The 14,928-nt window shown below is 40.6% G+C and overlaps 1 protein-coding gene across 1 annotated transcript; it reads right to left on the bottom strand.

Annotated features, from left to right (window-relative positions):
* Positions 1–4,276: 4,276 nt before the first annotated feature.
* Positions 4,277–14,274, bottom strand: LOC108930633 (macrophage mannose receptor 1-like). The gene is made up of 4 exons (XM_029256390.1): positions 14,082–14,274; positions 6,006–6,254; positions 5,304–5,660; positions 4,277–4,629 (listed from the first exon to the last, which is right to left on the bottom strand). The coding sequence occupies exons 1-4, from the start codon at positions 14,272–14,274 to the stop codon at positions 4,277–4,279; spliced, it is 1,152 nt and encodes a 383-aa protein (XP_029112223.1).
* Between the last annotated feature and the right edge of the window lie 654 nt (positions 14,275–14,928).

Here is a 14,928-nt window from a genome sequence, read left to right as displayed (position 1 = left end):
AGTCGATTGGCTTGAGGCTGATGGACACCCCGAGCTTCTGCCAGAACACCTTCCACACCCTGGACACAAATTGCGGCCCTCAGTCGGACACAATGTCCTCACGTAACCCGAAGATTCAGAACACCTGCCAAAACAGCTGTTCAGCCATGGCAAGAGCAGTATGTAGTCAGGGCAACGGAATCAGACGGCAGGACTTAGAGAACCTGTCTAGAGCCACCAGGATTACGGTGTTGCCGGCGGAGCAAGGCAAGTCTGTAAGGAAATACATCACCATGTGGGACCAGGGCTAGGATGGACCAAGGCTGGGATGATGGCACTGGGAGCAGTTCCAGCAACCGGGGATCTAGACCCTGCTAGAAGCACACTTGCTGTGCAGCTGCATTCCACTGTGTTGCTGCAGCAAGCATGTGGAACTGCAGGGTATAGCCAGAGATGGACCAATTACCCTGTCAGCAGGCAGCTCTCGGATGTCCCGCCAGCAGCAGGATGGTTGAAGACGGCCTCAGATTGCATTCTGAATTGTTCATACAAGACAGGTGCGCAATACCTCCAAATTCCTGTAGCCCAGTCAAAGATGGTGCCTGTCAGCAGTGACACCAAGTAGGTTATACAGCTGGTGTGAGGGTATAGATGAGAGATGGAGGCAGCAGTGGAGAACCAAAGTAGTATGGCCAAAAATATTTTTCTTTACTTAAAAAAATTGATCTTCAATATTAACAAAACCCCTAACCCAAGCCAAATACAAAGATACACTGAGCATTGAGTTACAGAAGAAAATGAGACATATGAGTCAGGGGCTTAAACCCCTTGGACCACCAGCAATACAGCGCTCTCCTTTGCTCTGTGTGTCTGTCTACCCAACTAATGTCCTAATACAACCTTTTATAGCAGTAACCCTGCCCTTCTGCCTACACCATAACAGCCTCAACAACTAATTCCAAAATACATCTTCCCCAAAATAATACCCAACAAAACAAATACAAAACATACTGTTATCTGTTATAAATATTTTTATTTTACAATATATAAAAGCATCCATCCCATTACACAGTAAAACACCCCTGTCAAGATGGTTGTGCCCAAGGGCTCCCACCTACAAATACACCAAGTGGTTCATTCCTCTTGCTTTTGCAATCCAAGCTAACAAGAAGAATGGAAATGCTGAGTTGTTAAATGGTAAGCAAAGAGATTACAGAAATCATTTTTGAAAGGTACAATAAATGTTTACTTTTAACAGCCAAATGTATGTTCTTGTAGCGCTTCGTGCTCCCGGCAACACACCTGCTCTCGAATGCGAGTGGACGGCTGGTAGGTTATAACTCCGGGTTTTTTCCGAGTGAAGCTACCATTATTCTTCGGTCTCAACGTACACAAGCTGCGATCAGGCCTGCAACAAGCCGAGGGGGTGTTTTTTTACGTACGTTAAAATACTCCGGAGAATTCGAGGCGCTAATTATTCGTTGTGTGCGAGAATAAGAACTTAAGGTTCTCTACGAAACTTCTGGAGTCTGTTTGTATGAAGGTGTAAATGTTAGCTTTGTTGTTCGTAATATAAGTGCTTGTTGTAAAGTTATTTTCTTTATGTCCTGGTTATTTGCATTTATTTTAATTTGAAGGTATTTTATGGCTAAGTATTTGTGTATTGAACAATATAATCTGTTAATTCTTACTTGGGTTTTCTATTTACAGGTTTTGGGAAAATCTATTAATTTGTTCTGTGACTGAGCTGTTTGAATTGCATTATAACATTTTAGTTCTTAGAACATAACCCAGGGCACCACTCTCATAGTCAGGTAAACCGAGGCTGGTGCTACATTTAGTCCCCCGTTTCTCAAGTTTTGTTCCACAGGTGCTGATGTTCCAGTCCCAAGTGCCTGTCATGTCCACTCCTGCCTTTGTACTCCTGTCCGGTATTTCATCACACCTCCGCGTTCAAGTTCTGCTCACAGATTTTTCACTTTTCACCTCTGCGAAAATACACTGTGTGTCTTTGTCCGTGTTCATTTTTTCACCTGTACACTGTACTTTCCAAAGTGCACGGCACACTTGTAAATACACTCTGAACATGGAATCACCACACTTGATGCCCATGTCTGGATATTACAGCCAGGCAACAAAATGATGACAAAACCAGGAAGGATAAATGGATTCTTTTATGTCCTTTATTCAGTAACAAAGAAAAAAATACAACAAAACAAATTGTACACGTTCAACAAGTCAACAACCTTGGATCTAAAATGACGGTTCTGCTTAACACATTACATTTTTGCTTTTCTCTAAAGCAGCTTACACTGTAAATTTAGAATTATTTACACAGCTGGGTAATTTTACTGATGCAATTTAGGGTAAGTATGTTGCTGAAGTGTACTACAGCTGGGGAGAATCAAACTTGCAATTTATGGTTTTGCAGGCAGTAGTTCTAACCACTATGCTACTAGATGCCTCAGTGAGACTGTTCATCAGATGTGGGATTCAAATCCACCCCTCCAGGAGAAAATGCAACCTGACAGCAGCACCGTAGACTGCTCAGCCATCCTAGCTTGCACATTTCTTATGTACACACCATCTGGACATACCACTGCATAAAACAAATTTCTTGGGTGCAAAGTAATAAATGTTCTGCTCAAAATATTCAACATAAAAACTGGACCTGAAGGTTTCATTACAATTATATGAAATTGAAATCATAGTATTATCTTATTTTTATGAGAAAAGTCATATACCACCAACATGAACAGCTGATTAACTGAGATACTTGAAAAAACCAACAGTGTTTCACTAGAACGACTTCCTTCATTGTGTTATTTTTCATTTGTTGTGTTCTGAACTCAAGAACAGAGTTGCAAAGGAAAGATGAAGTCAACTTTTTCTGAGGCTTTAGGAAAGAGAAAACACAGGATCACTGTGGGGTGAACAGAACACAGATAAGCACACAAACAAGGAAAGGGTTGTTGTGGTGAGCGTGGTCCAAGCTGTGATTTGTGACCTGAAAATACATGATCATGGGGCAAAGAGCTGTGGTCGAGATTTCAGTAGCCAGTCCTGCTTCAATGAGTATCTTGTGGTCCAAGATATGGATCTGAAGAGTGCTGAATGTGATCTGAATATCCAAATAGCTGTTCAAAGAACAGGTTGTGATCCATTGTTGTGATGCAAAGGTTCATGGGTGGAAAACTGAGGGTTGTATTCCGAAAAACAAAGAACTAGACAAAGCAAAGGGTGTGTACACTCAGTGAGATTGAGCACCCTTTGTGGGTTCCCTTCCCTCTTATAAAGACCTATGTGATGGAACACAGGTGTGTTGAATTTTGTCCAGTGAACTGGAGCACGACCTCACTTGGAGACACTGCATGCCTCAGCCTTGACACATTGAAATCCTTCACGCACACTGGCTGAAACCACTCATCTCTTCCTTCCCAACTAAGCAGGGTTGCAGTGAGCCGCAGCCTAACTCGGCAACGCAGGGTGAAAGACTGAGGGGGATAGGGACACACCCAGTACGCGATGCCAGTCTGTTGCAGGGCACGGCAAGCGGGAGTCCAACCCCAGACCGACTGGAGAGCAGGCCCTGGCCAAACCTGCTGTGCCACCATGCCCCCCCCCAGAAATCCTTCACTGACAACAGAAAATCTGAATTAGTGCACAGTGTGACTCAGTGACCGTCAAAATAAAATAAAACCCTGAAAGACATTTTTCCACTATAATGAGCCAGTACATATTTAACTCTTGATGGTGTAATTCTGCACAAACACTGATTCCCACAGAATTTCTATGATAATTAAAAAACATGACTTGTTCTGATGGACAGTAGAAATAGGTTGAAGGGTAGAAAAATATACAAGTGCTGTGTTCCATAAAGGCTGAAATCATGCGTGATATAAATTCTGTACAAAACAAAGAAGAAAACTAGTGACACCCACTAATCCCTGAAAACCTCCACAATACACTATAATTAAGTAAAGTAATAAACCCAAAAGTGCTGTTTAAAAATGCAGTTTGCAAGACTATGAGGGGTACACTCTGGATGGGATGCCAATCTACTGCAACACTGCAACACACTCAGTCACAGTTACACACTACAAACTATGAGGGGAAACTAGAGCTCCTGGAGTAATAGAAATTCTATCGAAAATGTATTACAGTGTTGATCTGGTCCAAATCCCTGAAACAAATAAACATGAAAAAAACTGCTAAAAGTGCAACTGATCACCTTCACATGTAAAACACATCAATAATTATTCAGGTTGTGAGAAGAAGACCTTGGGTGAGACTCACCTTAACATGTGACACAGATGAAGTTGAGCTCTTCAGTGTCAGGCAGGCTGACCCACTGATGTCCTCCTCCAGATCGTACAGCCCCAGTGTTTCCACAGTGTCCAGTTCCAGTCCCATTACCTGGGGCCCAGTTGTCATAGCAGACAGTGTGTCCACTGACCCAGAACCAGAAGTTAAGGAAGCAAGAGAAGCGCAGACCCAACCACACATGGTCACTGGTGGCACTTCTAACCTTCTTCTCCACCCAGCTCTGAATCTCCTTACTGTGGACAGATACCAGGTCCACATAGTTCTCTCTGCAGTAGTTCAGAGCTTCATTCCAGGTCTTATTCTCTTGGACCAGGATGAGCGGAACTGGAGGGGAACACGGAGGGTCACCGAGTGTTAAGAAAAGCAATGAAATGTACTGAACTCAACTGTCTTAAACTGAACTGAGTGTGAAACCTTGTTTGTGTTCAACAGAATTATTTCCTTCCTGGGATAAAATGTTAACAGCTCCTGTAAACTGTCAAATGTGAAACATTTTCAGTATATTTACAATTAGATAAGAATTAATAAGATGGGTGAAGAAGATGTTCTGATATTTAATAAGCATGTGTTGGGATGTAGATTTTCAGCACAGGAACAATCCATAGGAAGCGTCTATATTCACGTACTGGTGTCATTTACATACATCTAAGGTTTTGTTATATTTTGTCACTATTCAGTTCAGTCTTATGCTCCATGTGTAATAATTTGTTTTCTATTCGAAGAGTGGAAACTCTGGAAGGACCGACTTTGTATAAACAGTTATGACTGAACATGAAAAGCGTGATAATTTACAGGGTCTGGTGCCTCAGTCAATAATTCTGCAGATTTTATTTTTTTTTTGTTTTTTTTTTTATGAACTGGACAAGTTTTAATGAACATGATAAGCAGTGCAAGCAATTCGTCACAAAATATGGAACTGACACATAAACATATAGTTTAGAACCACTATGAACAGATAATTGTTTCAGTGATTGTTCTGCAGATCAAACTCAACTCACCGTCATAATAACACAGGAACGGGTGTTTTTCACCACACTCTCGATCATCCCACGTTCCACTGAGTGTCTGTGTGATCGAGGCTATAGTACAGTTCTCAATCTCATCATAACTATCCGGTTTCCCTAATTTCCAGTAGCGGAATGAGGAGTTTCTCTGGTCTGACCACTGCCAGTAGTCTCTGTACAGACCGATCCACACACAGGTTCCACTTTTAGTCATGTTGTGTATGAGATCATTCTCAGTCTGGTTCCTCACACTGACCAGGTCTGTATAATTCTCTCTGCAGTATGTCTGAGCATCTTTCCATGTCTTTGCATCATTAATCAGGATGTATCTCTGGTCACCTTCAGCACTTCCTGTAAATATAAAGTTGCATTAATAAGATATGTTTTAAAACTGTATTTAAGTAGATTTCTCACCTTTCAGCAGAAAAATGTGAGAAAAAGAGGCTTTAAACATGGATTACTGAGTTCATTATACATCAGAAATGGTGTTACCTTTCTTTTTTAAAAGTATTTCTTGTTTCTTTGTAATTAAAAATGGCCATAAGTGCTCACCATTATAGCAAACAAATGAAAATGTGTTCTCACAGGAAATATCATTCCATTTTCCTGATGAACACATCTGTACACAATGTTCTTTTCCCTGATAATTGTCAGGTTGACTGCTGTCCCAGTTTGAGAACCCAGTCTGTCCATCACTGTAGAGAAGTCTCTCTTCCAGGGACCACTGCCAGTTCCACGAGTTTCCCTTCTCCAGTCCTATCCAGGCTGGTCCAGTATAACCAGTGAGGTTTACACTGTTAATCACTCTGTTCATTTCCTCTGGGTTGTCAATGGTAACCAGGTCAGTGTACTTCTCTCTGCAGTAACTCTGTGCTTCAGTCCAGTTCTTACTCATGTTCACAAAATAAATCTCAGCACTGAAGTTTGTATGAAGTATGGAGAACCCTGTGATACACAGCAACACAACTTAATACACACATAAAGAATACAAATAAAGATACAATATCCAAAGGTAAATTTCAAATTTCTCATTTCAAGAGAAATATAAAGGGTTTTCATCATGTAAAGTTCTGTGGGCACAGTACAGTATACAGAACAATGACTGACCTGAGATCAGCAGAAGATTCACACTCCACCCCATTTCTGTAATCTAAAAATGACATAACACTTATTGGCCAGTTTCCCACACATACACACACAGATAGAAATACTTTTGGTTATGCATTTTACACTTTTGATTACATGGTGGGGAACCATATGCAATAAACACGGTAATAATCGCAAAGTTTTCATCATGATGAAAATCCCCCAACGAGACATATTTGGAGGAAACAAACATGTTGTGACAGTAAAACCCCAGTTTCACACACGGAAAGAGACACCCTGTAGAGGATCGCCAGCAGTACAGAACCTTTTAGCTTCTAGGATCATCACACAAATCAAGTCATTTCAGCAAATGATCACACCTCCAACTTGTTAGTCATGCAGCCAAACACTGATGTGTCACATTCTGCTGACATACAGGAATACAAACAGTATGGACACATCACATATTGTTTAGAATAGTTTTTGTTTTAAATGGCATTAAATCTCAAGGAACATGTTTTGGTGCAGATTGGCAGAAAAAGTATCATCATTGATTCCATTCACCGCTTGTCCTGATCAGTGCTGCAGAGGTATAAAGACAACATAGAAAAACAAGGGTCGGGGGGGGGGGCATAAGTCCATCATACGAGAGCCAAATGTGTGCATGCACACACACACACACACACACACACACTACAGGCAGCCCAGCATCACAAATCAACCTGAACTGCATGTCATTAGGCTGTGGGAGGAAACCAGAGCAGAAGCATGTAGACACAAAGAGAACACTGTAACTCCAAACCTACACAAGTTACTGCACCACCGTGTCCCAAGAAAAATATAAGAAAAATCTAAACTAAGCCATGTACTTTTACTTGATTTATACTATATTCTTACTTAAATGACTGTCTGTTTTTTTTTTTTAAATCAGGAAGTTTTCTGTTTCCTTGTCTATTTATTTCTGTGTTTTGCTGCACCATCTTGCACACTACATTGCATTGTTGCAAACCGTATTGCACTGCATTTCATGCTCCACAAATAAATTATAATCCATTACACATCTGTTCAGAGATATTTATACATTTTGCTTTTTCGTGAAATATGCATATATTGATTTTATATACATTTTTATGTTTTACTACTTGATATTTTTTTAAACTGTTATGTCAGACAGTTGTATAAAGCATTTCACCGCACGTCGTACTGTGTATGGTTGTGTATGTGACACATAAAATTTGAATTTGAATTTGAATTTTTTTTTCTCCCTGCCAGCGTTTCATCATCTGCGCCATTGCTTATAGAAGCAAATGTCGTCCTGGTGCCCCATGCAAAATGTCCAGGAAATATAAAAACATCTCTTGTGTCGGAATGGTCTCATTTCAATAAGGGTGTGATCTGCATCAGAACAGATGCTTCCGGAAAAAACTCCTGACCACTGTGACCCTGCAGTGAACAGGCACTTATTGATGATAGGTGGATGGAAATTTTCTTAAAATAATCCTTATAATTTTATTACTTTGATGCTACTACAGGCAAACTATAGTAATTTGTCATGATAATTTACAAGAAAATATGTCCATCCAGTGTTTGCTCAGAAAACCATAAAGAGTAGATTAAGAAATAAAAACACTAGTTAACAAACATGTTTGCTGAAAGGACCTGTGTGTTTTGAGAAAATGCGTTTGAAAAATTAAATTAAAAAGAAATTGTCTACATAACGGGGGGCGCAGTTGTGCAGTAGGTTGGACCGGGTCCTGCTTTCTGGTGGGTGTGGGGTTCGAGTCCTGTTTGTGGTGCCTTGTGACGGACTGGAATCCAGTCCGGAGCGTGTCCCCTCCCCCTCCAGCCTTTTGTCCTGTGTTGTCGGGTTAGGATCCGGTTCCCCGCGACCCCGTATGGGACAAGCGGTTTCAGATGGTGTGTGTGTGTGTGTGTGTGTGTGTGTGTGTGTGTGCTTGTGGGCTGAAACCTGTCCTGGAAACATAGGACACACAGCGAGGAACCACTGTATCACAGAGCAGTAACACACAACGAGTCACACATTCATACACATTTTACCAAGTGACCTGAGAAACATTACATTTATTCATGTTGTCGACACTTTCCACCAATGAAAAGTACAACATTAAGCTACTTTCACAGTTTTCTACCAATTTACACAGCTGATTAATTATTCTAGAGTAATTTAAGGTGGGGGGGACGTGAGATTTGGGGAGTGGGTTTGACCGGGTCTTGCTCTCCAGTGGGTCTGGGGTTCAAGTCCTGCTTGGGGTGCCTTGCGATGGACTGGCGTCCCACCCTGGGTGTGACCCCCTCCCCCTCCAGCCTTGCGCCCTGTGCTGCCGGGTTAGCCTCCGGCTCCCTGCGACCCCCGCATGGGACAAGTGGTTTCAGATGACGTGTGTGTAATTTAAGGTAAGTACACTCAAACCTGCAACTTTGGGGTTTAACGGCAGTAGCTCTAAACACTGAGCTACCAGCAGTCCCAACATGTTTAAAAACCCTATAAATAAAATCAAAGAAACTTCACACAAGGACAACATGGAAACTCCACAAACACTGAGACCAGTCTGAACCCAGGTTCAAACTCAAAGCCCTTAGGGTTAAATCCCAACCTTCACACCTAACCCCATCCCTGATCAGGACAAACAGTAATTGAAATTGGGTGGATGGACAGATTTTTATACTATCCTATAATCTCATCTGGGGTCCGAACTCAAAGCCCAGTTAGACACCAAAATAACAGAAAAAAACATGATTCTCAGATCAGTTCACATGTTCTGCCCATGTTCTCCTGACCTTCTACCATGACCTGTGCTCTCCTCTCCTCTCCTCTCCCATTTCAATGATGACCAGTGGCTCTAAAGTGTCCTCACTGTGTACATGTGTGTATCTGGACTCTGCCTCACGTCTGAGTGTTGATCAGGATTCCCTCTTGATCACTGTCACCTCAACTGTGTCACTGAACACAGAGTTATAGAAATTCTACTCTCAGCATTTCAGCAGAAACATCTCAAGAAGCCCTTTGTTCTGAAAACCCACACAATTTATCTGTCTGTGAACCTGAATCAGTCAAGGGTTGAATATCTACATATTAAAAAGAAGAATGTTACAGTATTAAAATCCAAGAGTGAAGAAAGTGATACTTAAATTCATTTAAATATAGTTTTGAGTCAAACAACATCAGTAAAGTTACACTGATTACATTTGTTTTTTTTTAACCTGCACATTTAGAGAAAACTGAAAAATAGAATAAATCTTACCTGATGAACTTTCTAAGAATTTTTCAGTTTCTGTGCCTCCAACTCTGTGTGTGTGTTTATATCAGTGTGAAACTGCTCTTTACACTAAACATCCTGAACGAATGAGGAAAGTTGAACCTCTATTTAAATGTCTTGATTTGCCTGAACAGGAAAATGTAAAACAGTACAGTTACTTATTTTTTTCATTTTAATACTGAACAGAAAAAAAAAAAAAAAAAAAAAAAAAAAAAAAAATATATATATATATATATCTGACAGGGGGTGTGGTGGCGCAGTGGGTTGGACCACAGTCCTGCTCTCCGGTCGGTCTGGGGTTCGAGTCCTGCTTGGAGTGCATTGCGATGGACTGGCATCCTCTCCTGGGTGTGTCCCCTCCCCCTCCGGCCTTACGCTCTGTGTTGCTGGGTTAGGCTCCGTGACCCCGTATGGGACAAGCAGTTCTGAAAATGTGTGTGTGTGTGTATATATATATATGTGGGTGTGTGTGTATACATATATATATTTTTTTTTTTTCCCATGAGAGCAGAACTCATTTCCTCGATGCAGTTAAAATGGAACATTGGTCACATTCTTTAAAACATACAGTTCAAAACATTGTGACTTAGTAGTAATATAGAAACACATTGTACTGTTTGCAGCATCTCCTAGTATGTAGATAATTACTCATCTAACAATTATAAATAGTAGTCAATCGTCAAAACTATTAAAAAAAAACTGAATGTGTTACTGATAGATACACAGATGAATTCCTAAACATGGTGTTTATTACCACACCACTGTGATGACCAACTAGGACAATACCCTTGGTGACCAGAGGAGGCGCCACTCGGCTCCACTAGTCCAGGCTTGTACTCCTGTTCACAGATTCGTAATCAGACACGTGTAAAAGGAGCAAACAGCTATGGATTCTTAATCAGCGTTTCATTTGCGATGTCCTGGTGAATTTTAGTTACTTGTTTCTTGAGTTTAGTTCCAGAGGTGTTGATGTTCCAGTTCCGAGTGCCTGTCTTGTCTCCTCCTGCCTTTTGTACTCCTGTCCAGGTCCAATGTCCCGGTCCGGTATTTCGTCACAACTCCGTGTTCACGTTCTGCTCACAGATTTTTCACTTTTCACCTTTGTGAAAATACACCGTGTCTTCTTCCTGTGTTCATTGTTTCACCTCATCTCTGTACTTTCCAAATTGCACAGTCCATTTGTAAATACACTCTGCACATGGGGTCACCACACTTGATTCCCATTTCTGGACATTACAGTCAGGCAACAAAATGATGACAAATCCAGGGAGGACAAATGAATTCTTTTATGTCCTTTATTTTTTAACAAAGAGGAAATACAGGAAACAAACCATACATGTTCAACAACTCTTCAACAAATGACTGTTCTGCTTAGTACATTACATTTATTCATTCAGCTGATGCTTTTCTCTGAAGCAACTGAAAAGGTTAAGTTCATAGTTATTACACACTTACAGTTATTCATCCATTTACTGGAGCAAACCAAGGTACACACCTGACTCAAGGGTACTACAGGCAGAAGTGGGTATCAAACCTGCACACTTTGACTCCAAAGGAGGCAGCATCAACCATTATGCTAGCAGCTGCCCTAATCAAATGTTTTCTCAGAAGTGGGATTTGAACCTACGCCTTCAGGGGTGACTGCAACCTGAACGCAGCACCTTCGATTGTCTGGCCATCCTGACTCGGACATTTAATTTTCACACACCATATGGACATTCCGTTGCATAAAAATTATTTCTCGGGTGCAAAGTAATGAAGCTTCTGCTCAAAATATTCTACATCTAGGGGACACACCCAGTACAGGATGGCAGTCCATCACAAAGCATCCTGGGGGGACTCAAACCCCAGACCCACCAGAAGTAGATATAAAAAAATTGTAGTATTACTTTTATATTTAAACAGCAGTGTTTCTTTCTAATTATGTCCATAAATATTCACCATCATAGCAAACAAATGAAAATGAAACACCATCATCCAGGACTCCTCCACAGTAAACTTGCCCAGCTCACAGTGCCTGCCTCCACGTGTCGGTGGATCACCAGCTTCCTGAAAAAGAGGAGGCAGCAGGTGACACTGGGGTTAGGGTTCGGGTTCGGGTTAGTTCACGTCCAACTCCTGGATAATCCGCACCGGTTCTCCCCAGGGATGTGTGCTCTCCCCACTGCTCTTCACCCTCTACGATGCCAACGACTGCACTTCAAGGGACCCCTCTGTCAAACTCTTCAAATTTGCAGACGACACAACGATAGCGAGACTCACCATAAATGGTGATGAGTCTGCATATAGACGGGAGGTGGAACAGCTGGTCCTCTAGTGCAGTCAGAAAAATCTGGAGCTAAATACACTGAAAACAGTGGATTTCAGGAGGACCCCCCCCCCCCCCCAGTGCTACCCCCTCATAATTTTTAACAGAGTTGTATTAATGGTGGGGACCTTGAAGTATCTAGGATCTACAATCTCTGAGGACCAGAAGTGGAAACGAACAGAGTGTCCATCACAAGAAAGGCCCAGCAGAGGATGCACTTCCTGTACCAGTTGAGGAAGCTCAACCTGCCACAGCCGCTGTTGATCCAGTTCTACACAGCTGTCATTGAGTCTGTACTCAGCTCCTCCATGTAGTCAGATCTGCACAAAGGTTATTGGTTCCAGACTGCCCTGCCTCCAGGACCTGTACTCCTCCAGAATCAGGAGATGGGCAGGGAAAATCGTAACAGATCCCTCTCACCCGGGCCACAGCCTTTTTTGAACTTCTCCCATCCAGCAGACACTACAGATCACTGTGCGCCAAAACAACCAGGTACGAAAACAGTTTATTTCCCCACGATGTTATGTCCACGAACAGCTGATTGCTGTTAGTCTGTGCAATACTTTCTCCCTCCCTCATTATTTATTCGATCCCTCGTCATTATTGTAGGATATTGTACCACTGACGGACTCAGACCTTGCTTTCCTACACCAAAGGCACCGTCACCAGCCTTCCTTCATCACCGATTTTGTCACCCATGCAGGGCAGCAGCTTTTATAGATAGATGTTTGTAGGATAATTAAAATCTATGCAATACACATGACTAAAAATTCTGACAACAGATTTCAAAAGCAAATAGAAACATATAAACGCATTTCAAGAAAAATGATACATATATTTCAAACTGTTATGCAAACAAAAACAATATAAAAAAAATCAGTTCAACATAATTTCACAAAGTGAGATAATAAAATTGAATTAACTTGAAAGATTAGATATAAGAACACTGTATGTGTTTTGAAAAGATATTTTACCTAAATAAGATTCTTGGTCATCAGGAACTTTTCTGCTCCTGTCTCTTCGGAGTCTCACTTTGTCTGTTTCTCTCTGATTTTGTGTCAGACTCAGACTTTGTTTCCTGTAAGAAAATGTATCATGATTTTCATATTTTATCTGCATCTTTTGAAATATGCAAAATATTGTACTGTTATACATTCCTTCCATCTCATTTGACTTAAGTTCTCAGGAGAGAACAGAATTTTTTCAGCTCAGAAAAGAAAAATTGGTTTTGTTTTTCACTCTGGATGATAATAATTCAGGACTTGAGTACTTCTGCATTTTATCTTTAGATGGTACACAACTTTTAAAACATAATTAAAAAATTCCTTTTTACAAATAAATATATTTTCTTATTGATTCATTCATTCATATGAGACTAAAAAAATATTTTTTTTTTTTCTTAAATGAATAGCAGGGCAGGAATTTTAAATATCAGCAAATAAATATTTCCTTAAGATCTCTATGAAAATCAACAAAAAGTTAGATATACACTTTTATTGTATTATTATCGCTTTTATTATTCTTCATGTTAATTACAAATTAAGTGTTTTAAAGTTGTGTTTATTTTATTTAACAAAATAAAAATGAACTTTTCTCTTTGTTTTCCTCAATGAAGAACTTTTATTTGGGATTTATTGTGAGTGTATGTGCTCATAAAAAATACCATAATAGGAATGTCCTTTTGAAACACTTGGGTCAAGTGTCGCTCTATGCAATGGGAAAAACGAAATACTAGAAATACTTCATCATGCTTATGGAGTAGAGTTGATAAATAATTTCTAGAACTCCAAAAGAAAAAATACAGGCAGCCACCATCCACCGAATTTTAAGTTGTTTTCTTCCAGTATCTGTAGTAATGTGCAACAGTGAGAATATTTTCATATTCAAAATGGTCTAAGAAGGAACTATTCATCTCCTCTGCTTCTTTCTTTGCATCACCTTCATACTGCTTCTGGACTTGGTTGGTTGTTTGTGCAAACAGTATTTCCATATACAAAACAACATGCAACAGAGGTGCTCGGCTCTTTTTCCTAGATAGAAATTGCATCTGACTCTTTTGTAGAGTTTGTAGCCGGGGTATAAGGGACTGCCCCGGCGCACCTGTTTGCGGAACCTCACTTCGAGAAACCGCAGCTTCAGCATCAGCAAAACCACAACCTTTTTTTCCTTGATCCCCTCGATTTTCCTCCGTTCCTTCCTTGCGCTCCTGTGATCCGTTTTCTGGCTTCTCGACCCTTGGCTCTGTTTCCTCGACCACGTCTCTTGTCTTATCCCTCGTACGAAGTTTGCCCATCGACCGAACCTTGCCTGTCCCTGACTACGCCTTTGCCTGCTCCTTATTGGATTTGAGAATAGAAGCACCTGCAATTGAGTCCATCGTGTCCGTCACCTGTCTTCACGGTGAAAAGTGTCAATAAGTCTTCATACACAGCCCTGACCTTCCCAAACCTCCGAGACTCTAAGCGTTGGCCTAATCACCATTATGGTGTTCTTTTATATCTGTACACTCTGGAATTCTCTGGAATGTTTGGGTCTACTTTGGGTTTTGTAATTACTCTTGTACAATGCCTTCCTTTAACATGGTCAATAAAAGACACAGGCAGCGACTGAAATGGTTTTCACAAAGGACATTGTGAAGATGTGAACAGTAACTTATGTTTTGTGGATTAAAAAAATAAAGAAATAATAATAATAATAATAATAATAATAATAACAATACATATTACATGTAATGAACTGGTAGCTGGGACAGTAAATAGAACAATAAACTGGGACAGCTGGTAGATAAAAGTGCTGCTTTTGGACCCAAAGGTCACAGGTTTGATTTCCACCACCAGCTGTAGTACCCTTAGAAAGGTGCCAACACTCAAGTTAGTCATGTAAAATTACTCAGTTGTCTAAATAATGATATAAATGATAATGAGAATCATAATGCTGTAAGTCACTT

The sequence above is a fragment of the Scleropages formosus genome, chromosome 11, assembly GCF_900964775.1.
Source record: "Scleropages formosus chromosome 11, fSclFor1.1, whole genome shotgun sequence".
In the NCBI taxonomy this organism is placed as follows: domain Eukaryota; kingdom Metazoa; phylum Chordata; class Actinopteri; order Osteoglossiformes; family Osteoglossidae; genus Scleropages; species Scleropages formosus.
This window is presented reverse-complemented; position numbering and strand designations above follow the sequence as displayed.

Coding starts and splice junctions, on each gene's coding strand:
- LOC108930633 (XM_029256390.1), bottom strand. CDS start 14,274: ATGGGCAAACTTCGTACGAGGGATAAGACAAGAGACGTGGTCGAGGAA. Junction 6,255..14,081: donor AAGTGAGGTTCCGCAAACAG/GTGCGCCGGGGC, acceptor TGTGTATCACAG/GGTTCTCCATACTTCATACA. Junction 4,630..5,303: donor GTTCCTGTGTTATTATGACG/GTGAGTTGAGTT, acceptor GTTCCCCTCCAG/TTCCGCTCATCCTGGTCCAA.